General features: G+C 36.5%; 1 protein-coding gene across 2 annotated transcripts in view; it reads left to right on the top strand.

The window, feature by feature from the left end:
• The window catches only part of ANGPT1 (angiopoietin 1), a 159333-nt gene that overhangs the window by 45645 nt on the left and 86190 nt on the right, over positions 1-27498 (top strand). For both annotated transcript variants that reach the window (XM_027692530.1, XM_027692531.1), the window contains exons 2-3: positions 20869-21024; positions 24473-24594. In XM_027692530.1, the coding sequence (XP_027548331.1) occupies positions 20869-21024; positions 24473-24594 (278 nt within the window). The remainder of the gene's footprint in view (positions 1-20868; positions 21025-24472; positions 24595-27498) is intronic.

Below are 27498 nucleotides of genomic sequence, written 5' to 3' on the forward strand. Positions count from 1 at the left end.
ATGAGGTCTTTAATTGCACTCTTGAAATGCGATAGTTTGATATTTCTATTTCCCTTGTTCCTTATCTGAACCACAGGAAACAAAAGTCCTCTTACACAATGAGCAGGAAGCATTATAAAGAACTAAATGGATTCTCTGAAAAAAAAAAAGGAATTTTTTATATGTGAAATCTAGAGTCTGGTCAGTTTTGCTTCCACAGTCATAACCCATGTAGGTAATCACAAACTGATAGTACTACTTTCAAGTGGACACTACATCAGAAACCACATTATTTGAAAAAAAGAAAACCAGAGGCTCTATTTCATTTAAGTGGTGACTGATAAAAAGCAGTTCATCTGAAACCTGTTTGTCTTACTATCCCTTTCAATGCCACTTACATATAAAAAGTGTTTTCTTAAAAATAGCTGCTGGCTCTCTTGTAAGTGTTAAGTGTCCACAACACAACGTTGAGGTTTTGATGAGCATTTCTGGTCTTGGGTTGTTGTGTGCAAACATTTGCACACAAACAAATCCTGTGGGGTCCAAATCCTCTTAAATCCTTATTTTTGTAAGGATAGCTAGATCTGTCTCTAAAAAACCTCACAGGCTTGATGTCCAGTGTGTGTCTATAGCTGCCTATTCTGATTTCTTTGGAAGACAGTCTTACCAGAGTGGAATGGGGTGCCACTGTTGTGTATGTAGAGTGTGAGAACTCCTGGAATCACAGCATTTCAAGCCAAAACTTTATTTATGCAAAAAATTTGTAGAGCAATTTTCTGAACATCTTTCCACTTTCAACTGTGCCCAAAGAAGAAATCAGTGGGAATTAGTTACAGAAACACAGTATGTCCCTAAGCCACAGATTCAAAAAAGTCTGACACCTACAGTAGAATTTTGATGGTATGGAGGTACTTAAATGTACTCATTTTACTAATCTCCGATGATCTCTACAAGCTGAGAACTCTCTGGCTGATAAGTTTTCATGATTATACTCAAACTCTACCTTCAGAGACTGTCTTCAGAGATTGTGTATAACTAATGCTTACTTGAAATCTTGAATTCACCATGAAATACAATGTCATTCTTTCTCTAATTTAACAGCTTAATTGTTGAGAGATGTTAAATTTCATATTTAATAATTTTTTCAAAATTCATGAACAGTCTTGAGAAAGGAGACAAGTCCTTAGGACACCTGACACCTGTATCACTGGGCTGCCACATCACAATCCTACTTGAGTGCTTCCTCTTTAGCATCATGAACCTTGTGCTCTTCATGACTTAATGGACCGGCCTCAGCACAAAGAGTAGAGAACACAACCCATCCTAGTCTATATTTCTATGGAGTAAACTTGCTTGGAAGAGAATTTGTAGGCCTGTAACCCCTCAGACTGAAGAGAATAGAAGCTCTGTTTTCTAATCTCTCATGTGATGGTGTTTTAAAGAAAATCAAAACTGCGTAATTCAGCTTGCAGTACCTGAGTAACTGACAGCTAATTCAGGAAGAAATATCTAACAGAATGAAACACACCTGTCAGTTGGTTTGGGTGAACTTTTGATCGCTGTGGTTCTACCTATGAATCATGTTCTTTAGAGTTTAATCACCTAGTTTTGTTGTATGAGGAATTCAGGTATTTATCTTTGTTACAAAAGTCCCTTTACAGATGTAAACTTTAGCACTTTAGAGATTCTTGTCCTAAAAGATTATTCTTAAAAATGTTCCTATACTTTTTCATTTATATAAGAGATACAATCCTGAGGCATACTGAATAGCTTTTATACTACAAAGGAGTATCTTTGGGACCAAGACAGTGAACCTTCTCTGACTTGCCATATACAAGCAATAGAAAGGCAAGGTGGAAGTCCTATAGTACATGTATGTGTACAGTTTAGTTTAGCACTGTTAATTCTGTGTGCATTTGGCAACATTTGGCTGAAAAGTACTTTTTTTTTGGTTTTAGGTTGGCTAAACTAATAGTAGTTGGGATTTCAACAATCATCTCTAAACCCATTAATCGTATAATGGCTCCTACCATGGTCCACTGGGAAGTATTAGTGAAGTGACAATATTAATGCCATTAATACAGTACTGTATTAGCATCCAAGGTAAAGGAAATAATAAACTACAGTAGTTAAATTGTACCCTCAACTTGCAAACCTAAAGGAATACCTTTTTTAAAAGAAGTGAACTGAGTGGGCTACTTCTGGTAAATTTATTAGAGTCACTCATACTGTTTCCTTGTTGAGAAAAGTAAAAAGAACAAAATTCTACCCTTTACAAATAAAATAAAACAGAGTTTAGAGCTCCTTGTCCACACCTCCCAGGGCACTAAGGTATATAATGAACCATCTATGAGACATCTAAAATAAAAAATTCCTTAAAGCTAACAATATTTTTCTGTTTTCCCAGAGTATAAAACTGAAGAGATGAATTATGCCAAATAACACAGAATGTAATTATTTTTAGCTTTGATTCATCAGGAGATTTACAGGCAGATTAGTGGTCACCAAAGAAGTATTTGCATCTGTTGTTTATGTTATGACATCTGAGATCAAAGTAAAGCTTTAAACTTTAACTTTCTGTTTTCCAAGTGGATAATGAAACTGGAAAAAAAGCTGGAGATGTGAGGAGGGAAAAGCTATGGAGTATTAAACACACTGATGATGATTCTGAAACGAAGGGGATGTGTGGGATAAAGCCCAGAGGTTGGATCCAGCAACCTTCTGAACACTCTGCTCCTCTTCCCCCGGATTATGTACACATGTGTGTGTGCCTGTGAATCATCCCAGTGATTGTGGAAACACTCTGTGTTTAAAATGAGGCCTGTGTTGCCCTCAGGCTTTGCTGAATGTCCAGCCCTTTGCAGCACCACGTCCTGTGTGCTTTATTCTGTGTAGCCATGGTGATAAAATATTTCTATGGCTGAAGCTAACAAAGTTAGTACTGAGTTGCAGTGAGAGACACAAGTCCAGTGAAAATGCAGCAGTGGAAACTAAGCCAAAGTAGACTTCTTTCTAAGCAGATGCTATGATTTTTCAAGTCAATATAATTCTGTGACAAGCTGATCTTAAGTAAGTAGAGGGTTTCTTTGAATAGATAGTTGATGTGGATTTCTACAGTCAAAAAAAAGGACTATTAACTACCTTTAAGAGAGTAGATTACCAATCGAAAGAAAGCCACCACCACAACAAAAATCCTGCTTGAGCCATTGTCTTTAATGAGATTACAATTAGACCTTTTATGCAGGTAACTAAGAAGGAAAAAGAAGAAAGACTCCTGTTGTTTAATTGTGTGACTCAGCAAGTTATTAATGGTCAGGAGATCCCACCATAATCATCTCATTTGTAAAATACAGCACAGGTCAGCACAGTCAAAGTCATTTCCATTTACTAGATTTCAGAGAGGTTTGATGCAATAGTTTACTGGCTTCAGTTCAGTTCATATGCCCTGATCCTGTACTGAGATGTCCATGAGAGGTGAGTGTATAAAAAATGCTCACAATTTCAACCATTATAAGAATGTGCCAGTACACTCATATATGCACAGGATAATATTGTCTATATATGTATGCAAAGGCTGAGACTGAGAAGCCCTGCCTCTTATTCAAAGATTAGAAATAATAAATTATATCAATTTGTCTCTTTGTCTGCAAGTTGAGTGGATATGGTAAGTGTTTGGCTTATGTGTAGATTGACGTTATCATCTTGGCTTTGTTTATGGCCCTTCTTGGGCACAGTTAAATGAGTAAAAATTGAACAGAGACAAAATGTCATTAACTATGAGAACCAAAGGAAATTACTAGAAATAGCTGCTTTCTCTCAGCACTCATTTACATATTTCGTATTACTTGGAAAGAGTGTAAATAAGGTAAAAAAGGGCTAAAGAGAAGGTTGACTTTAAGTTGGCATTGTCTTATAAAAATATTTCAAGTCACAGTGTGTGGATGTAAATTATTACAGAATGTTCTATTCCCTTAACTGACCATCACATTCAATCTGGATGAAAATATTTGGATTATTTATTTATGTTGGAAAAACTGTATGAATTTAAATTTAATTTAATGAGCTAACTAACTTGCCCTTTAATGGTATGAAAGTTTCACTAAATTTAAGAAGCAAATGCAGTTTTAAATAAAATCAGGAGGACAGTTGAAATATCTAATTTAACCTAATTTTGAATGTTAATATAAATACAATGAAGTACAGCTGTCATGTTTTGTCAGCAGTTCTGATGTTTTGTTACATGTTTATTTTTTTAAGTAAAGTAAACTACTTCTAGCAGAAAGACTGGCCTGCATTTTGAATTTCAATGTATTTCTCTCACACAGTTTTCTGACCAGAAACCACACTGCTTTATTTTTAAATAACCCATAACTTTTAAATAATTTGAAATCATCCAAGTAAAGGACAATAAACAGTGTCATTTTGTGTTCATATCTTATTTTACATAAAACTAATATGTAAGGATGTTTACAACAATTAAAGGCACTCCACTTATTATTAAGCAATCATAATTAAATAATTAATCCTTCCAGTACCTGAAGGGGGCCTACAAGGAATATGGAGGGGCTCTTCATTAGGAACTGTAGTGATAGGATGAGGAGGAATGGCTTTAAATTGGACGAGGGCAGGATTAGATTGGATATTAGGAAGAAATTCTTTGCTGTGAGAGTGGTGAGGCACTGGAACTGTCCTGAGAAGCCATGGACACCCCATCATTGGAGTTCCTCAAGGCCAGGTTGAATTAGTCTCTAAGCAACCTGGTCTAGTGGGATGTGCTCCTGCCCATGGCAGTGGGGTTGGAACTGTATGATCTTTCAGGTACCTTCCAATCCAAAAATTCTACGATTCTATGATTTGCTATTAAGCAATCATTTTGCTGAGTTATCAAAGGGCATTTATTCACAATATCCTAGGAATTACAGATTGAATAAGACTATCTGATCATCAATTTCCTTCATTGAAAGCTCAGCATTATTTCCTAAAGTATATCCATCCATTTCCTAGTCCACCAGAGTTAATTATATACTGTATATTACATTTTTAGCATTCATCTCACTCTTCTCAATAGGAGCTTTACAGTACATGTGTGAGTAGCAGAGGCTTTAAGTATAAAAGAAATAAAATTAAATACCAATCTGATTAACTTTTCAGGTCTCAGAAAGCCAGTTTATATTAAAAATCCTTCTTACAACTCTGGCTTTGTGAACCATGTGGTAAAAAATGGGGATTATGAAGATCCATTGCACTAAAGGATTCGAACAGTATTCTTTGTGCTGGTTCAGCTGATCTACAGTGTAATCTGTGCCAAGACATTCGACCTTTCTTAAACATGGCGATGAAACACATCCACCATGGAGTTGCTCTTCATATTTGTGACTGGTCACTTCAATCTTTTAAATATAATCTTTTAAATTTAATCTTAGTTTGTCTGAAGCATCTTGTCAGTAAGAGGGCAATGAAGCTGGCATCATGTTTGAATCATACACAGAAGAGTTCCATTCACATTTATGAGAATATTTGTTTACTTACAAATATTCTTACACTGGAGTAAGAAACAATTGGTAGAAAACCTTCTTTCTATCAACAATTATTTGAAATATAAGTTGAGCTTTGTGATTTTGATTGTTCACACAGAGCTACCTTCAGAAATGGGGTATTAACATATTATTTAAAAAAGGAAATTAGAGCTGCCATATGAAGGAAAATTACTGGGACAGCCCATGTTTTAGTTTATTATTTCACAAGTGTATCAGAGACTTCTTGTCAGACAAGCTAGCAGCATTGTGGAAAGTTCATGGAAGCCAGGAAGCCATAACTTCAAACATCACTTGTTTTTTAACCACCTCTTGTATTTCAATGTGTTTTATGGTTGTGACTATTAATCAGGGACTCACACTCTTAATTTTAGCAACAGATGAGTTATTAGTGTCAAATTCTTTTTTAATTGATAAATTCACTCACCCATCTGTTGGACACAATCTTTTCTGGCAGGATGGGAACAGAAGCTACTTCCTATATATTACAGAATTTACTGTCACATACATGAGTACAGTGTCACCACCAGGAAAGTGGGGAATAGCTTAAACCTTTGTTTTGAACTGTCTCAGGAATAATCAACTCCAACCACCAGTGATCCAGAGTCCCTATCCCTTCTGCATAACATAAATAGAAGCAGAATTATGAATGCATTGCATTTGAATCCCTGATCTGCACTGAATTTCTGGGAGCTGAGATGAGAAAAAAGCTAGGCTACTTTTCTCTTACATTATTATAATGTCCAAAAATAAATCTGTGGGGAATTTTGGTAGTACAGTTAGAGGGAATTCTTTATACTTCTCATAAAAATCTGCTTTTGCTTGTGAAGGTGGTTCAGCAGTGAAAAGCTGTGCACCCATCTGAGGTAAAGGGGTACCTTGCAGTAACAGAGACTAACGCAGGTGTTAACAAGAATGTGAAGGAGAGGAGGAAAAAATCACATTTTCTAAACACTCAGCTGTAAGTTTGGATAAGGAAAGTTCGTCTAGAGCAGAGTTTTGTAGTACATTTGAGTTTTTTCAGGTTTTTTTTGTTTTTTTTTGGTAAGTAGAAGATATCCTACCTGGTAAAATTATTCAGGTCACCCAAGTTATTGCAGTGTTCCAGCTGACCCTCTAGTCCCACATGACACAGGTTTGTGGATCATGAAGAAGATGCTTTCATGCCATGACCTTCTCTCATGTGGCAGCAGTTGACTGCAAGTCTGCTTGGAATGTCCCCTTCTTTAGGGTGTCTTGAATGCAGAGATCTTGCTGCTGCCCAGCTGTGAAAGATCTGCTCTTGAACTGCAGAGAGGCAAAAAGATAAGCTTCAAACAAACCCCCAACACCTGACCTTTCAGGAAGTTCAGTTCTCAACTGGAGCTCTACAGCTTTTGCTCATTTTACAGAATCCTTCCTGTATTCTTCCTTTTAAAGAAAACATGTTTGTGGTGGCCTTGCAGTCCACTTGCAAAGAAAGGAATGAAATCCTGCTATCCTGCTTTTTTTGTCATCACACTGACAACATGAACAGTGCCACTACTTCCACTGTTATCGCACAGAAATCCATTAAACATTCTACACATTGTGCAGAAATTTACATCCCTCCTTCCCTTTTCCTGCTGGGAATTTGTGGTAGCATGGTAATTTATTTCAAGTGGAACAGAAGCATTTGTGTTTTAGCTTTGTTTTCATGTCTAGAAGTTAGCAGTTTAGTCCAAATGTAAAAATGGTTAATAATCCCTATGTGCACACTTGCACTAATGTTAGCAGCATACTTTTCACAAGAAAACAATCTTGAATAGCAGGTTAGCAGGTTAACAGTAAAAGGGCAAACCCCAATGTTTTGTTTTAGAATGGATTAGAATTGCAAACAGCTAATTAAAAATAAAATAATAGCATTTTCTGTTGGCTTTGGGAAGACATTTTTACCTGCTTTGGAGCTAAAAGTCAAAAAGAAAAGTGAAGTCTCGGGAGTGAAATCCTAGCCGAATTGTGGGTAACTGCAAAACCTTCATTGACTTTAACATGTTTGGATTCTAGACTTATTTAAACTTCCTGTGTCATCCTAGTAGGGATTCATATGGGTTTTTTCCCAATAAAAAAAGAATTTATGTGTCCTAAGCCCATATTATTTGATCTCAAGGAAATGAAAACACAGTGTTACCTGAATGGAGTGAATTTGATACAGATGAGACAGGGATGTATTGGGGAATTAGGGGTTTTCTGGCCTGTTACCCCCCACCCTGGCCTGCTAATTGTATGGCTTAGTCAGCTCTATCACTATTGTCCCCCACACACAAGCTTTATCAGATCAAACCTTCAGGTGTGGCACAGAGTTAACCTGTTTCCATCAGTTTCAATATCAGGGAGGGAAAACCTGTATCCTGAAAAAGAGAACACCTGTCCCGTAACATCTATTCTTGAATTTTTTATTACTTATATTTTCTGTGGTCTGTGCACAGGGCTTTGCACATGAGATTGAGGTTCAAATGTAGTCAGCAGTAACCGATATAGTTTCCTTGGGTCCTCTGGGAGCAACAGATACAAGTATGACAGAGTCACAGTCACAGCATTCCTTTAGTACCTGACAGGATTTTTCATCTGTTGCCAGTACTGAAGAAATTGCCGTGCCATAATGTTTTGACTACAGGACATGAATGTTATTGCCAGCTAATGGGCAGAATCTATTACTACTAACAGGATTGCAACCTACATCTCAGTGAAACAGCTGCCAAACCTTCCTTAGGATTCATGAACACTTTGTTCTTTACTATTATAGTAGAAAGTGTAATAGACATGAGAATTATTGATGTCAGTTCTTCTTTCGATCAAATAGCTGTAGTCGTGAGAAATGTTATCCTAATTCCTATATGTTCTGCACATGTGGTTAAACTAATGATCTGAAAGTCTTAATTTATGTACAGCAACTACAAAGTCAGTAGAACAGATATTTTTCTTTATCCACGAGGGAGAAGAACAGAACCACATGGCTATCATTATGAAAACGAGACTGAACTAAAATCCTGAATCTGAATACTTGAAAGTTTAGGAATATCTGTATTTGATTTTGAGCCCTGGTCATCTCTGCTTCTGAAGAGTTACAGCATGTTTTAAAGGCCTGAGATATTTTCATTTTATTTAATAGTCCTGTTATTCTGATATGTTGGTTTGTTCAATGTATTTTTTATTACATTGTAAATGCTTCTGAGTTATTACAAAACCACCCTTCTGAATGTGGTTTTACTTGGCAAGAAAACGTTAGTCTTATTGTTATGCATGACCTACTTGGGATTTATTGTAAAATTAGAAGTATTGTAGAAGGAAGAACAAGAGAGCAAAACCAGTGATAAATGCTAAGAATTCATATAAGATCTGAGTGAAGGACAGACTTAGTATAACTGGTGTGTCTCATCTTGGACTCATTGTTCTGTGTTTTCACTACATTAATCATGCCAGAAGGGCTGTCACTTCATATTTGTGAACTCTGAAGGTCCATCAGCGCAGGGGCCTGTACATGTTCTTGGATTATGAATAGGAAATGACTGTGATCGTTATCACTTTGGGCAAAGGGACACTGTGTGAAAATTTGCAAACAAAAGTAAGCAACTTAATCAGTGACAGAGTGAGTGTGACAGCCACCCTGTCGCTTCCCTGCGAACATGGGAGCAGCCATGGGTGCCAGTACGCCTGGGATCACCAGAAATAAATTCATATTTAGATTGTCCAAAGGACACATCAAAGACATCTGAACAATTTCTTGCTATTACAAAATAATTAAAAGCATTTCGCTTTACTATTAGTATAATGTTTTGAATTTGCATTGAGCAAGCATGAGTCTTAAACCATTCACATCTAATTGTTTTTAAACTGGATTTTAACCCAGTATAACATTTGCAAATATATGCCTAGTGGCTTCTGTTTTCCCTTATAAAACCAGATGTATTTTCAAATCGCAACATAAAAACTACCCATCTCTTTGTCTGCCAATCCATTTCTAATATATGCCCCTCTTCCTCTATCATGTGGTACATCTGTTGTTTTGCACGTGTACTTATGGACATACATAGTAGTTGTTCATCTACGAATTTATTTGTGCTATCTTTGTTAAGAACACCAAGAGGAACTGTGCATTAGCCATAGAAAGAGAGACTACTGATAATGTTAGCAGACATGAAATTGAAGACTGAAAGCTTCCCTACTTTAGCTCATGATTTCATGACTTACAAAGGAATGCCTTATAATAACACTGACTTCCAGGAAGAGCTGGGATTATGATAAACAGAAGTAGGAGGGAATATTCTTGCCAGGCCCTAGAAATAAAAAAACCCAACAGGAAAAAATATTGCTGCTAAATTAGGGCTTTAGGATGAAGACTCTTCCATCATTCCTTTTCATTTGTCTTATCTTTACAGTGACTTAAGTGAAGAATACCTCCAGAAGATTTAAGTTTTCAGATTTTCCCTAAATTTAAACACCTTTAGAATTTTTTTTCTACATAATTAAAATAAGAGATTTTCAGTCCAATTTTCTTGTCATTACTGCTGAGTTTGTGCTCAGTGCTAAGTGCATAACAGCCAGATTCTGCTACTCGTCATTGCAACTCCAGTATTTATGCTTATTCCTTTAGCAATTAATGGAAAGGATAATACTTATTCCCAGTATATGAGTTCTCTAGAGAAACATGTAGTTCTACATTTCTTACTCAGCAATTGTGGCATGCAAGAAGTAAACTCATGGCAAGGAGTTGATCCCCATATTCATAACCTGAATCTCCCTCCAACAACTGGGGATGAAACAGATTGTATCAAAACACCTTTACTTAAAGGATATGTGATTGCTCCCTTTCAAAGTCTCCAGAGGAATGTAATGAAAAGAGGGACCAGAATTGTCTTTATGTGCTTTGGCTGCTCTCATATTTCCTATAAAAAAAGGTTTTATCTTTCTATACAATTATTAAAACCATAAAAGGATATATATCTTGAACTATGGTGGTGGTAGTGATCAAGGGTTGGAGTTGATGATCTCAGAGGTCTTTTCCAACCTGTCTGATTCTATGATTCTATGCCATTTCAGATAAACCAAGGGACTTTTATCTTATTAAGTTTCATAGTCTTTTCTGCAGGCTTATTTGAGTACCTGATATTTCATTATATGGTTTAGTGAACTTCAGTTCTTTCCACTGCTGCTTGCAAAACAGAATTTTATAATCTATTTGGGGGAATTAGCTCATCCTTATTTTGTATATGCATACATGTATGTGCATATGTAAATAGTTGTACATGTGTACTGAATATGTGACAGTTTCAATCTGAGAATTTTATGCATTTTTATAATTTTAATAATGTTTGGATGGGAGTATTTGGCAAGACGTTTATTTATGTGTTTTAATAGACTGTTTGACATGAATTAAAGCAATCAGATCCATTAGCAAAGGAAGAAACCAATTTTCTGAGGGCTACTCATATTTTGGCAGGACCATCTCCCCAGTATGCAGTTACACATTCATTATAATGCTGAGAATTATAGGTATATCTGGAGGCACTTAGAGATTAATGTGTAAGTATAGAATTTCACAGAATGGGAAGAAAACGTGTTAGGGTTTGTACTAGTAGTTAACATTTTTATAGTGCTGTGGGAAAATGAAGTTCTTGGTTTACTACTACAGATATTCTTGGAAATATGATTTATTTGTGCCTTAAAATTATAAAGTGATTCCAGCAGAGACGTATTAATATAATTTTTAATGTCTATATTAAGACTAAGGTAAACATTGTCACGTATCCAGAACATCTATCGTTAAAGTGCTTGTGCTTAGACTATTGTAGTAAAAGTTAAGAATCATAAATATAGCCAAACTTTATAGGACATAAATGAACATTGCTGCCTGCCTACATTATAATCCATAATTTAAGACAGTTATTATGTATAAACTCATGTAAGTCTATGCACATAAATACTGTGTGTGAGAATATATAAACCCTTGTCTACATATCAATTCCTGATAGACTAAAGTAGTTCAACAGATTGCAGATTTCTGCCTCCCTGGATTCTTCAGGGGAATGGAAGAACAGCTTTCTTTAATATAAGCTGAAATCATGGTGTTGTAGCCAAATGCTGAACACAAGACATAAAGCATAACAAAATAATATTTGCCATTTTTAGGCAAGGGAGGGGGGGAGAAAAGGACTGGGATCTTGATTAAAATATTAGCATTCTGTGTAGTGTGAACAGAATTCTTTTAAACACTTTTCCCTATATAGGATGTGTTGAGGTGAGGGATCTCATCTGCTTACAAATACCTTGTCTGCTCAGCTGCTTTAAATTGTCAAGGGCTTCACTGAGAGTCAGGAGTTGGTAGCAGGATGCTCTGTCCTCAAGCAGACCATGAACCATGCTGTCCATGCAAATATATTCTGTTTCTATTTTTCCCTGTGTTCTGAGGTAAAGTTAGTTGCATAAACACTAATTATGGACACAAGAATTACTATTCCTGCACTGCACATGTTTTTTGAACAAGGCAAAACCCTGGTTCAGTACTTACCAGGTGCCAGTGAAACATCATAAGCATCACAGACAGGGAGTACATAATAAGATTTACATTTCTGGTAACAATGAAACTTGAGGAAACTTTTATTATTCCCTATCACCTAGGAAAAGACCTGACATCACTTTCAGTTCTTCCCATGACTAGATTATTTATGATAGAAGCACACACACATAGGATGTGAATACATAGTGCACATGAGTTCCAATGAGTGTTTTAAGATTGGTGAGATGCCTGGATTGAATGTTTTGTGGATCTCTCTGGGATCAAGGTAAAAGTTAGTAGTTGCCTGGAACAGTGGGGAAGTTGTTTAATGGCCCAGGGGATGGCCTTGAATTCCTGTAGACCCATATGTACTGAAATTGCAGTATTTTCAGTGGTTTCAGTGCATCTAAACTTCCAATTTATGCTTTCAGAAAAGATTCCAAGGTAAGACTGTAGAGCATTGGCAGTCAACACCATAATATAATGTCCTGGGTCTTCAGATAACCTTGAGACTTTATATTAGGTGCTAATAAAAGGCAGAAGGGTAATCTCCTGCAACCTACAGAGGAAAGATAGACAAATGGCAATAAAAAAGAATTTGTAAATTCTTCATCAGGGAGATCATGAAATAGAGAACCTAAGAGCTGAAGGCAGAGCACATTACAATGAATAAAGAGATGCACCTTCTGTGATATATATATACATATATATATACGTAAAATATAAAGAGAAACTTGTGCAAAGAAAAGAACATAATGCCACTGAGTGTTAATTTCACAACCTTTCTTAGCAAAGTGTTTTCATACAAAGAATACCAAAATTCTGCTTGTATGTCATATTGATGAGTTTAAGAAACCAAGCAGAACTAAAATAGACTAAGTAATACAATGTTAAATCATTATATTACCTACTATAATACATATAGGTTCCAAACTATACTACAACTTCCCAGGTTCACTGAAAGTTTAGATATAAGCTGGCAGAGCAATATAGCAACCAGAACTGTTTATGCAGTTTAAGATTACATTTTTCAAGAACTATATGTAATGTAGTGAGGAGATACTTCAGTGGAACTAATTCTGATTATTAGTCATACATGCATTCTCTAGGATTGAGCCTAAAGGTGTCTAGATATTCTTCTGCACAGAAGTTGTTCCAAAATTAGTGATTCTGAAAAGTCATCCTCACCAAAAATATCTTTGCCAAAGAAAATTTGTTAGTTCCACACTTTAATAGAAAATTATTTTTTAAAAAATCCCCACAGATGTTAATTCATTTAGGATAATAACACAGATGTAATATTTTCTATAATTAAGTCTCCCCCTTAAGTGTGTATTGGGGATGGTTCATGTTTTCAGTCAACTGTATAACAGAATTTAGTTTATAGAATTAAGTGGTTTAGAAAGTTACATCCAGAAAGAAAATATGATTCACCCTGTAATAAAATTTGCAAATGTTAACAATAAACTAAATAATTCTTTGAACTAGAAATATTACTAATCAGTAGAAAATGAAAACATACTGTTATGATTTACTCATTATAAGTAGCTTCCTTATGGGACCGTTTAATCACATTTGATGTGATTCTCTGTTATGCTGCTTATTGACTTTATTAAGCCCTAAGGTTGAAAAACCGAGAGAGATCTAATATTCACGTAAAAGTAATTGAAATTTACACTTAAATATTTTTATGCTTTTGTAATAACTGTAATTAATTACATTTGAAATGACAAATGAATTTCATTTGTATAGATTTTGTACCTTTCACATCTAGAAGTGACTAAGCTTTTAGAATGATGTAAAACTTCAAAAAAAAATTGGAAAGGTTTCGTGCCACATACTTCATGAGGAACTGAAACTCAACCTTCTTGCTCCCATCTTACTCACATTTGAATATTATGCTATTGGGCAAAACTAACTGGGGAAGGCTTTTAATATCTTGAAACAAAGAACTATGTGTTGCCTGTATGTTGTCTTGACCGGTGTAGCAAGGATTATTTCTATTCATAATAAAGTACAGTAAGTAATAAAAAAATATTTTTGCTTCCAGTTTCCTAAGATTCCAGTGGGATGCCATGTATCATACTCTTCCACTGTTACTATCTGTTATTGCCTATTATATTTTATGTACTTTACTGCATAACATAACACGGAACGGAGATGTGAAGCCACCACTGACACAAGCTTGGATATCCACAAATTGATTGATTTTCAGATATTGTAGTTTCTAAAGTAGCCTAATAAAATTTATTTGAGTTCAAGAAATTGCTGCCAATTTACAATTGCACAGCTGGTTCATGCAGTAATTTCTCACATGGTTCTGCAGACTGCCTCCTTGAGGAGGTACATTCATACATTCGGAAGCTTCCTCAGTGAATTTCCTCATTTTTCTGATTTGGTCTATCCAGAACAGTTTCTTTTATTAGTATCATTATGTGTGGTTTGCCAGTTTGTGGGGTTTTTTGGTAGGTTTTTTTTTTATTATTTTTGTGGTTTTAATTCAGGAGAATCCTCTTTTTATTGACTTTCTTCTAAAATTTTCATTAGGAGATGAGTTTTCTAAACCTTTACTCAGCTAAAAGGAGATTTGACTATAGAGTTTGATTCCAAATAATCAGCCCATGAATTAGATCTGAAGCAAAGTGATAAAAAATTCTGAGAAAAATGAAAAAAATACAACTAAAAAGAACTGTAAAATACTATATAATTGACCTGATCTTTACCTAAAGTATTCTTTACTCATCCTCCACAGCAATGGAATTTTCACAGTTTGCCCAAAGAAGAATCCCTATCAGTATTTTATTACCTGAACTGTTAGAAAACTTTTCACCTAGTATGTAAAAATAAACTTCACTTACTGAAGGTTCATGGATGTGGAAGACAGGTTATTCAGTTTCACTTTGCAGTTTTACGTCCTTCTAGTAAGTTATTTTCTTGCTAGTCTTCTTAGTAAGCTAAACATTTCTAAATCTTTCAGTTTTCTAGGTTTATAACCACTCTTTGTCTTCCTTACACTTTCCCAAATAATGTACCTCTTTCCTGAATTGCAACATTCAGAATTGGAAACAAAACTGCTACAGACACTATACTGATGCTGAATACAGCAGAAAGATTACCTCATGTGTTTTGGAATAATTTCTTACATCTGTTATCCTTGATTTCTTCTGACAAAATCCGAAGAGCTAAACCTTTTTGGTTTCTTGGGGGGGGGAGGTGTATTCTTTTCTTTAATTTTTTTTAACTAGCTGAAAGATTTTTCTACATTCATAGCACACTTCTATTTCATTGAAGGTTGCTACAAAACCAAGCTCAACCACCATGAGGACAAGTGTCATTAGTATATTGGAAGTCAACTGAATTGTTAATCTCAGTATCAGTGAGCTGGGGCTGAATCAGTGTTTGGTTGTTGCGTGAGGACAGTGCAGCTGTGGTTTCACTGGTCACAGTGAAATTGCATCTATTTAATTATGCTTTTCCAGACAGTAAACATACAAAATGCCGAAGATTCAGACCTTCAAGGATTCAAGGATTAAAGGAAAATTATCTTTGATGTGTTTGGAACATTTGGTTTGGAAAAAACAATCCAATGTTTTAGTTCAGAAATGCATATCTTTGTTTCAGCATGAGGTGGTTCAGGAAGATATACACGCTCTGCAAGTCGTTGTTTGTTTCTCTGTCAGGAACAGAATTTGGAAACCTACAGTATTGTTATTTAGGGTGAAGATATAAAGACAACTCCCAAATTCCCAAATCTTCGTTCGCGAAGCCTAGCCATGATAAAGACATCTAAGTAAGAAATCAAAATGGTGACCTGCAATATTACAGAAACCTATAAAACTGAAAAAACAAGTACAGAATAATTATTGAATAATGATTCATAAAGAATTATGAAAATAATTACTATTATGAATGTACAAATGAAAAGCTAACAGGTTTATTTTCTTGCTGACTTAAGGTTAGAAATCTAGGTATATTGAATTATTAAAAAAATGAAAAAGAAAATACATAGTTTCTATAGCAAGCTTTCCTCAAAAATGTTTGTTTGACTACATATAGAGTTGCTGGATTACTTTTCTGGTTCCTCTTAGAATTGAAACTCACAAATGTATTTCATAACCAATATATTTCATAACTAGCATATTTCATAACCAAAGATTTATTTGTGAAAGCCTCATATACCACATATCCCAACACGCCTTTCCATGAGCCCAGTTCGTGTCACAGTCACTTAAAGTTTACACTTTAGCTTAACAAGGCTGATTTCATAACTTTACTGAAATTATCAGCATACCTCCTGTATCATCTTAATGTAGATAACCAGGCAAGGTTGTTTCAAATGTGGTGCAGATTAGTGTTTTAACATTTGTGCATTATCCATTACCTTTATGTGCCATCCATGTTGATTTTCCCTGATTCACAATGATCACATACAGTCAGAAATAGTGGAAAGATATATTCTGCTTGTTTTCTGCTCATTGGATCTGCAATATGAGAAGGCTGCATCATTGTAAATTTTTATTTATCAACCTTTCTCATTGACAAATAGTTTGTAGAATATATTATATTTTTCAATAAATGCAGTGATGGCTTTTTCAATACACAAATAAAATCTTTTTTCTCAGTGATAAAGTCCTTCCCAACCCCTTTTTGCTTCTACAAAGGTCAAAGAAATTCTGTGGTATTCTATGTGTTATTCCCAATAGGGCTGTTTCATTTATAAAATACAAATTACATCAAATGTCAATTTTATATCTCACTCCCCAGGGCAGTTTGTCAGTGTGGAGAGGTATGACCCTCCCTTGAACAGAAAAACAAAGAAAGAGGAATTGAACTTTCAGTGATTGTGTTGTGATATAGCATTACTAGTATATATTCATGTATGCAAAGCAAGAATACACAAAAATGCTCTTACAAAATAACACTGATGGTTGTCCTGCCAAAATTTGGAATGATGTGCAGCCTATGGTAGGAGAGGGAGAACAGTCTGTTGTTACTTTAACTTACATTCTTGTTCTAAGGGACTGGATGAAAACTTCACATCATCTGGATATCATAGCAGTTCTTAACAACCTGGGACCAACATCATTTGATCAAAGTAAAAGAAAAAGCTCATATTTTATTTATCAGCCATCTGCCACAGACCCTTATCATTTACTTAGACCCTAAGTTACAGTTTCCATTTTAATAGTTCTATTAGTGTTTGGGTGGTTTCTATGAAGACTATTCAATAAACATTGTCCATAAAAAGCTAGATACTTTTAATGTATAATCCTCTGGAATGTTTATTAACCAATAACACTGAAACTTCTGACAGTTTTATTTCTGAGAATGTTATAATGTTCTTATGTATCCCACTGGTAATTCCACATTACCCAAAACTCCCATGCGATATAATGAGTCTTACTGAAAGCAGATGCAGCCAAATTAATAACAAGGATGTCAATGTACTATCGAAAGCCCTATAGTGGGAGTGGTAAGATGGGGGGAAAAGAATGTAGAAAAGAATTCTGTTTTGCTTTTGCAAAAAACAAAAGTACCTGAAATAAGTAGATACAGTAACATAAGGATTTGAAAATCCAAATGTGAAAAGTAGATTCACTGAAAAGAGTATTTTGTCATGCATTATAAATTTAATGTTTAATTCAGAGTGTCTGAACAAACTGAATTTAATTTACTTATAGGATGAAGGGGTCTTAAAAATGGCTTAAACCCCTAAATGTTCTTGAATTTACTTCTGTGAGTAGGTTTCTGCTTGTCACATTTTCTTTGAGACCACCCTGCAAGGATCCTTTTTTCACCTGTTAGATAGATCCTATTGCTCTTAACTAACCACAAAGAAAGCTCCCTTCAGTACACTTAATATAATGCCTGCAAAGAAGGGAAAGCTTCAGAAGAAACTCTGTGCTTGGTCATAATGAACCTGGTAAATATTGGCTTCCTGCAATAAAAATAATAGGTGAAATTTTGGCCTACTGAACTCAATGGGAATTTTCCCATTATTTTACCAGGGCCAGTATTGCAATCAATAAATCTACTGAGCAAACTAAAAGAAGCGGGTGAATGAAATAAGGGGAATTAATGTCACAGCATCTCTACATTATTTTAGCCCTTGTTCAACCCTTCTTTGCCTGAATGAATAACTCTTGATACTTCAGAGATGTGCTCACAGAAACTATTGTGGCCATATACTGAACACCAAATATTTACAAAAGCATTTAATGAGTAATTCTGAAACAGGAAAGTCAGTTTTGTTGTTATAATGAGTCAGTCTCAGATTCAACCTGAGACTGTTTTAGGGGTGAATAACCAAGGGCAATTGCCCAAAACTGGATACTATGGGGACTGTGTTAGATTGCAATAATTAAATGAAGAAGTTATCCAATATGCCTCAATCTATGCCTTGTTCTTGCTAGTCAAAACTGCTGTAGCTCCACACAATCACAATGAGATCTTTCCATTGCAAACCTTTCTGTAATGTGAGCAAAGTAATAGACAAAAAAAATACTTAGAAATATAAATGTCCTATCTGTGGGCTTTTTTATTGATACGTAAAATATCTAATTTCTGATGTGTAATAAATGTAGTTACCACATTTTTGCATGGGTTTTCACAGGCATTCATTACACACATGCACAATGTGGCCCATGTACAGCAAGACAGTTTCAGAAAGCTGCAGACTAACAAATCAAGCAAGGAACAGCCACATCGCAGCCATGCTATGTTCCTATCTGAAAGCAAAAGACATTGGATGTCAGGAAATGTGTGTGTTGGTAACTCATCAGGAGCAGTACCGTGACTGGAGAGCCCTGTTTCTTTAGGAAGTGAAATTTGTGGGGGAAATTCAAAATTCTTGTTCAGATGTTCCAGAATCAACTTCCTTATTCTGGACCTGAATATGGTAAAGGACAACCATCCAGTTTTTTGGGCTCATTCATAGGGCTTATTTGCATTCGAGGGATAAAAAAAATTAAAATCATTACTGGTTAGAAAACAAGAAGCAAAGGGTGTCTAAAAATGCATTATCTTATGAGAAAGAGATATATAGGCAAAATACTTCTGAATATAGTTTAGCATGGTATAGAAATGTTATAGATATGCAAAATCTCCCTTGAACTAGCTCAATATCTATAACACTTGTCTCACAGCTATTAGCTAAATCAGAGTACTAAAGTTACACTGAGAGTGGAAAATGGTGACATCCATTGAGACATTACTTTGGAACAGTTTTCCTTGGCTGTTAAATCTCATTTATATATTTATCAGAGTATTTGAAAATAAATTTTACCAACCTCTTAAAACACTCTGCAAGTTTCCATCTCATAGCGGTTACCTGACAATTCAATCAAAGTTTTTTGTTATCTGGAATTGTAGGATATCCACTTTAGTTTTGATCATCCTGGGTATTGCTTCTTCAAACTGGAGTAAACAAACAAACAGACAAATAAAACGTCAACAATTGTCTTATGCAGAAAATATTTTACATTGTGGCAGTGTTCTTTCTTTGTAAAAGTGTTTACAAAACTAGTAGGTGCCCAAAAATGATCAAACTTGTAATAAATATTTTGTGAGCTCAACTGAAGTGGCTCATTAGAACATCTAAAAATACTGACCTCTAGGCACAGGTATGCCTATAGATAAGATAAAAGCAGCCCTTCTTATTAATCACACTGTATATCTGACTTCTGGTCCTTTTTTCAGTCTTTAAATCAACTCCATCTGGTCCCTACTATTTAGTTGTGCAGCTTATCTTTCATAGTAAAATACACTTACTGCTACAGAAGCAGGCCTAATGTGATTAAATGTGTTAGGCAAAACAGTGGTTGCTGAAGTCTGGAATCAGCTAACCACAAAAAACCATGTTCGGCAACCAAATGAAAACGAGGACCAAATCTTCACTGGGTGTAAACTGGCTGTAGTCCAGCTGATTTCAGTGGGACGTATTGAAAATTATATTCTGGGCCACCTTCCTTTATGTTAATACTTTTTGGAGCACATCAAGCCAGAACAATGTTTGTGTAAGAAACAATCTCATCTTCCTGTTTACTAGTTCTAGGTTTATGGTCTGCTGTGACAGGGCAAGAACCCCATCAGCTAGAAGGCAACAATCCTGCCTATGTTAACTAAAACAAACTGCAACAAAAAGTGTCCCTCTCTGGGGTACTCAGTTTATTTAGAGAGTCCTAGTTCAGATTCTGTTCAACAGATTGCCAACACAAGCCAAATATCAAGACAACAAAAGCAAAGGAGCAAACCAGCTTTCTATAATTTTTCTATATTTCTTTTATTGTCATGACAGTGTCTTCATTCCTTTACAGATAAACTAAGCTGTGTTCATTGCTGAGTTTGTGAAAATCTTTGTGATGATCTTACCAAATAAAAATCACGTTGCTGAATGACTGTGAGACAGGCATAACAAACTGGGAGAGGTAGGATATGGTAGGATCTCTTCTAGGAAGGACTTACATGTAAGTTATGATGTTCAGGTAGGGCTTGGTGTTTCCCTGTGGTGTGTTTTGCTCTTTTAGGGGTTCATTTTGGAGCTGCTGTGACATGTCCATGACAAATGCCCACTGCAACCTTGACACAGATGGAGTCAGGCAGGGCGTGCTCCAGCTCATGCCAGCAGGCCGTGACACTTGGAAAAACATTGGGACTCTGGGACTGAAAGGAGCGTATAGTCAGGTCCCTATCCCAACAGTCATAGGGTCAAATGAAACTTGGACTCTCTCTGAAAATATTAGAATTTCTGCTTTTGGCAAGAATGCCAGCTATGCACCCTGACATCACCAGAATGCCTGAACAGGTAAAAATACTACAGTTACAACCTTTTCTCTTTTACAGCTTGAGAACTACATTGTGGAAAACATGAAATCAGAGATGGTGCAGCTGCAGCAGAATGCTGTGCAGAATCACACTGCCACCATGCTCGAGATAGGTACCAGCCTCCTCAGCCAGACAGCAGAGCAGACAAGAAAACTTACGGATGTTGAAACCCAGGTATGTTCCCAGAATGGTTTTGTAAAAGCTGTTAATTACAGAGAAGGTTTCCCATCCTCTTTCCTTTCTAATCCATCACCACACAAAACATTCCAACACAGGACTCCAAGAAACATTACACACTCTGTTTCTTGGTAGCAACAGCAGTGATAATTGACCCTTGTTATGTGTTTTTCTTTTGATTTCATTTGGTTAGTGATATTTAGCTCTGTGTGTGTAAGAAAGGCAGGACTGTCCGGGAAACTAAATCACCATTAGACTTTCAATAAACAGTGCAACTACCAACTGTGAATGATACAAGTGTCAAGCTAAATAATGACCTTCAGGCTAAATCAGAGCCTTTGATCTTCATTGTTGTTTGTCTCTTTACTATTCCAAAAAGGTTTGTTTATTTTCTGCAAGTTGTTTCCAGCCATTTGAAATGTAGACTATGTTTGCAGCTTTTAAACTGTGGAGAGGGACAAGCATCAGCTTCTTTATAAAACACTGTGTATTTTTTTTACTGTAAAATTGTATAACATCACATGAATTTAAAGAACCATTTCCACGTGATTCCTAGCACTAAAATCACTGTTATGATTGAAGTTATGCATATCACTGTCAAAACACTGAATACAGTTTAACTCTGGGCCTATTGCAAAGATAGGTACTTTTTGCTTTTTGAGTGCTTTTATCGTTTTAAGGTGCATATTTTTTGTCCTTATTTTTGCTGATTTCCTAATGATTTTTGTAGCATATAGTGTGTTACCAGCTGCACTGCTTTCACTGTTCATTTAAAATAGGGGAATTAAAGTATTGCAGTTATTTTTTGTTCTTCTAGCATATATTCTTCTTGAAAGATTGTATTTTCTGTTTTAATGTCCCTGCTTATCTTTATAATATCATTACCAATTTTTAATGCATTCACATTAAAGTACACTGAGAAATAACAGTAATTATGAAAAACAGACATGTCTTACACATGTTCTCTGCACCTCTTCTGCTACATCTTGGATCAATATTCACTTATAAGCACTGTGATCTCAAATTACCATAGTTCCTTAAACATAGTATATTGATTATGAAAAAAAATGGTGAATACCTACTAACTGTAGTATCATATATTCAGTAAAGGAAGCATAGGAACTCTTCTTATATCCAGAAAGGACTCTGTAGGTTTGTATGTTGAGTACTCATTCATGGTTTCCCCCTTTTAGCAGGTAAGGGACACTTTTCCTTTGAGGATTCACTTCAAGGTAGAGTTATCACTGACAACTGCATGGAGGTGTGGATCATTTCCTCTTTTTATCCCTATTGATGGAGAACTTAAAGGATGTTCAAGATACCAGCTTGTGGCTCTTCCTTCTTGCAGTACTTGCAGTGACTTTCAGCTCAGTGATGGCATATTCTATGTACCTTGTTTCAGCAGCATTAGAAAGTCCCTGTAGTCCCTGGCTCTATCATCAATCAGAAAAGAGTGGTGCAGGTGGCTCAAGAAAGTGAAAAACGACTGCTCTTGAAGTGATGGAGGCAGCCAGCTGCATGGCTGAGTGACCAAGGTCTGTAGCTATTATGAGAAAGGCATGTCATATTCTCATGCTTGTAATAAGCAGTGTTCATGCCAGAGCAAGGAGCAATCTGAAGGACTGATGATAGAGCCACCATCTCCTTATTTCTCAGTAAGCCCTCTCAATCCCTGATCCATCTAAAAACCCACAGATTCCCTTTAGGCTTTCCTCTCTACCTGAAGCTCTACTGACATTTTGTAGGCTGCTTCACAGAGATATCTTCTTTGGAAATCTGTTTGTTCTTTCTGGACTTCTTATTCTTTACCAATCTTCATAATACACTTTCAATTTCTGCAAGGTCCTTCTGTGATGTGTCTTGGCACTTCCAGGATTGTACCCATCTTGAAAAACATAACAGCTCCATACTGATGATTTTCAAATTTTTCAACCTCTGTACTCTTGAGAAAGGACAACTCGTGTTGCTCTGTGAATGTCAATGATTTCAAACAAATATAAGGCACTGAACTGAGCTTGAGAGCCATTCTCATCGCTTTATGTTGTGTAACAAATTCCTGCCAGGAATGCTATGGGGTCCTCCGCAAAGGAAAGACATGGACCTCTTGGAGTGGGTCCAGAGGAGGGCAGTGAAGATGATGAGAGGACTGGAGCATCTGGACTATGAAGACAGGCTGAGAGAGTTGGAATTGTTCAGCCTGGAGAAGAGAAAGCTCTAGGGAAATCTTACTGCAGACTTCTAGTGCTTTAAGGGGCCTCCAAGAAAGACGGGGACAAATTATTTAACAGGGGCTGTTGTGACAGAACAAGGGTTTTAAACTGAAGGATGGTGGATTTAGATTAAAGAAAGAAGGTTTTTACTGTGAGGATGATGAAATACTGGAACAGGTTGCCCAGAGAGCTGATGGGCACTCCATCCCTGGAAATGTTCAAGGTCACATTGAATGGGGTCTGAGAAACCTGATCTAGTTGATGTCCTTGCTTATTCTAGAGGGATTGGACTGGATGACCTTTAAAGTCCTATTCAACTCAAACTATTCTATGAATCTATGCATGAGAAAATGTTATTTAAAATCCTGTGATGACGATGATTAATATCCTTCCAAGAAAGGTCTGATAGATTCTATTAAAGAGACATAATTTTTCAGAAGTGATTGCATCTCAGGTGTTGTGTGCACACACATCCACAAAAACTACTTACACACTCCTTCAGACTCCATGTAATGAATGACAATAACCCAAAAAAATCAACTAACATTACTTAATATTATTGCTTTCACTCTTGAAAACATTCTGCTATTTCTGCTTCTGAACTATTTTTGTTAGAATCTATTCTCTTTCATCTAGTTAAGTCTTCTTTTGGTCTGATGTACTTTTTGAAACTTGTGCTGCTGATACAGACCACCACTAAAGTGAAAGGGAATTGTATAAAGCAATGTTTAGGATCACAGTGTTCATCTTAAAAGTCTTTGCAAGAGTACAAATAGTGATCATATATGCAGACACCAGTCATCTGCCAACACTGCAGAAGAGAGAACTCAGGGGAAAGCTAAAGTAGGAGCTCTATTTACAAAACAGCAGAGGCAACACTTTGACTTCAGTCCAAGTACTCCTGAACTTTTCTGGTTTAAGCATGCTTTGGAGGAATGCATGTTTGAGGCAAGCCTCTTGTTCTTTCCATTGAAATGAAGCTTATTTGGCAGTCACCTTGCCTTTTTCTGCTGGTCTAGTATTATTCTACAGTAAACAGGTTGCCAGAACATCAGCTGGTATATATCAGTGTAGCTTGATTGAGTTCATTTGCACCAGCTGAGCAGCTGAGGTTAAAAAAGGATTTAGAAACACTTTTTGAAAATCATTGAATCAGAATGAAATGATTTTATTACGCTTCTATGACAAAACGACAAGGACAATATAAACATTAATGTTTTTAATTTATCTCTAAGGTGCTAAATCAAACATCCAGACTTGAAATTCAGCTACTGGAAAATTCACTGTCAACGTACAAGCTAGAAAAACAACTGCTACAACAGACACATGAAATCCTAAAAATTCACGAGAAAAATAGGTAAGAATGAGTCTCTTATACTCTTTCTCTGTTCATCAGAAGGTGATCTGTGCATACTTTCTTCTAAGCAACTGATGGAATGAAAGAAGCAAATATGGTAAGTGGAAAGCATATGTAATGTTTAGGAAATGGCTAAAAGACCTAAGGTGTGTGAACTTACACTATGTTAGCTCCCATATGATAAATGCAAGCAGATTTTTACCACTTTTCATGTTCACTGTAAGTTCACATCTTAGTTTGCTTCATGACAACTGGGTCGTATGACCACAGTTCCTACTACCAAAAAGGATAGAGATAACTTTTGTGAGCACTTTCAAGTAGAAAAATATTAATAAAAAATGATGAGATTTTCAACAGTCTTAAAGTGCATAAGAAACAGAAAATATTCAGTAGTTCACCTCTAATTTTAATGGATACAAATATATGACATGTAGAAGGATCTCTCTCTCCTTTGGACTCAATTATATATAGCATACTTGGAGCCATGCTCCATTTAAGGAATAAGTCAATGGTAAACATTTGGGGTTTATGTTAAAGCTGATGAAAAAACTGTTTAGCAGCATAACTTTTTTAAGCAGGAAAGTGAGAGTCAAGAAACAGTTCCAATGTTCCCTTTTTGTGGCACCTGAAGTCACTGGACTTGGCAATTCAGTATGTCAGGGAGCATGTGTGGTGGGTTGACCCTGTCTGGCTGCCAGACGCCCACCCAGCCACTCTCTCACTGCCCCTCGTCATCAGAATGGGGAGAAAATATGATGAAAAAGCTTGTGGTCAAGATAAAGACAGGGAGATCACTCATCAGTTACTGTCATGAGTAAAACAGCCTTATTTACTGCCAATTAATAACAGCATAGGATGGTGAGAAACAGAAACAAAACCAAAAAGACCTTTCACCCGTACCTCCCCTTTTTCCCAGGGTCAGCTTTACTCCTGACTCTTCTATCTCCCCCCCGAGCCGTGCAGGGGAATGAGGAATGGGGTTGTGGACAGTGCACAACTCTTTGCCTCTCCTTCTTTCTCATGCTCTTTCTCCAGCATGGTTCTTTCCCACAGGCTGCAGATAAGACTGCTCCACATGGGCTCTCCATAGGCTGCAGCCTACTTTTGGACATCACCTGCTCCAGCATGGGGTCCTCTGTGGAAAATATCTGCTCCACCGTGGTCTTTCCCACAGGCTGTAGGGTTCTATCTGTTCCAGTGCCTCCTTCCCTCCTCTTCTCTGATCTTGGTGCCTGCAGCACTGTTTCTCTCACTTTTCCCCTCACTCCTCACACTGTACCCTGTGGTGGGTCGGCTGGAGCTGGTTGGAACCAGCTGTGTCCTATATGAGGCAGCCCCGGCGGCGTTTCCTCACAGAGGCTGCCTCACAGCCCCTGCTGCCAGCACGTGGGCATTGGCACCCAGTACAGTAGGAAAAGCCACTCCCCTTCCCGACAGCCCTTTGAGAGATCCACTTTACTGCAGCCTCTGTAAGGGACAGGTGCAAGCAGGGAGGACACAGAGTGCTTTCACTCCACAACCTCACTCTCAGCTCCCTTCTAGAAAGAATAACTGTGAGGTCAGTCTGACTAGGACTGGTTTCTATTTCTGCTGTCTATATTGGCAATGAAATAAGGTAAACAGCTTTAAACATGAAGCAGATACTGAAGCATCTGATACAGGTTTTAGAGGACTGTTTCAATTGAGATCAACCAGTTTGTCAAAAAGCGCAGTGTAACACTGGTGCTGCTGGACAGGAATCAGCAACTGAGGCAGAAAAACCTTGCCCAGGGCTATAGATGAGGCAGACTAACATCAAGGTAAGCAAGGAGCCACAGTAGAGAAGGCAAAATCAAGTAATGGTGAAAAATAGAAAATATTATTACAAAGAAATGTATTTGGTAAATGTGTCTAGTAGCAAAGCAATCACTATTGCTAGTGATTATGAAAATCAATTTAATGTGTTTAATCTAACAACTGTTTATAATCAGTAATTCCAACAAATATTATTCTGGACAAATTGGATTACACTGAAAACTCTTGAACTCCACAGATGTCCCTTAACCAATTGGAAATGTCAATAAATTAGCATGGGATTAACTTTGCCTTCAGCCATCTCAAAACTAAGTAATCACCTAAAATATTTATGTGGGTTCTCCCTGTAATCCACAGAGAGAGTGGGTAAGGGCAGGAGGCAGTTCATTCTACATAGTTTACAAATCTATATCAAATCGGGATTAATCCAAGCATTAGTTAAGTATATAAATACTTGCACTTTTATCTGCTGCAATCTGGTTAGCAACAAAATTTTGTTGGCTGCTCAAGAGACTGAATTTTGTATAGTTAATAATTTGAATTTATTTATTTACCTTAGTAATGTATCAGAGTATAAAGCCTTCATGTCAGTAAACAAATAAGATTTACTTGAGTTGACCTTTGACTTGGCTGACATTATGATGAAATGGTCCATGAAAAGTCAGAGGAAAAGGAGGACTGTTTTAAAAAGCACACCTTACTGTTTCTCTCAGAGGTACGGGTATATGTGGAAAAATGGAAAAGCATGTGGAATTTCATCTTGCAATGAAGCAAGAACCTGGCATGCACTATGTAGGTTCTTTTACACTCTCCTTGGGAGTGATAAAATTAGGGAGAGGGCAGTGTTATGATTACACTAAAATATAGATCATAAGCTCTTTTATCATCATCTACTCCTAACAAAGAACTGTGTGGTCTTGGCCTTGCAGGTCCTGATCTTGAAATCAGTTATTTGTGTGTCAGGTTCACTGTAGGACAAATCTTGGTGACCTCAGCAGATCCTAGGTTTGTGGACATGCCAATGATTTTATCTTGTTTAAATTTAACCAGTATTTACAGATTACCCATCAGGTTGTGTTTAGTAGCTATTTGCAGTTAAATTCTCTTCAT

Source organism: Neopelma chrysocephalum, unplaced genomic scaffold (genome assembly GCF_003984885.1).
Source record: "Neopelma chrysocephalum unplaced genomic scaffold, ASM398488v2 Primary Assembly neopelma1_86, whole genome shotgun sequence".
NCBI classification, from domain to species: Eukaryota; Metazoa; Chordata; class Aves; order Passeriformes; family Pipridae; genus Neopelma; species Neopelma chrysocephalum.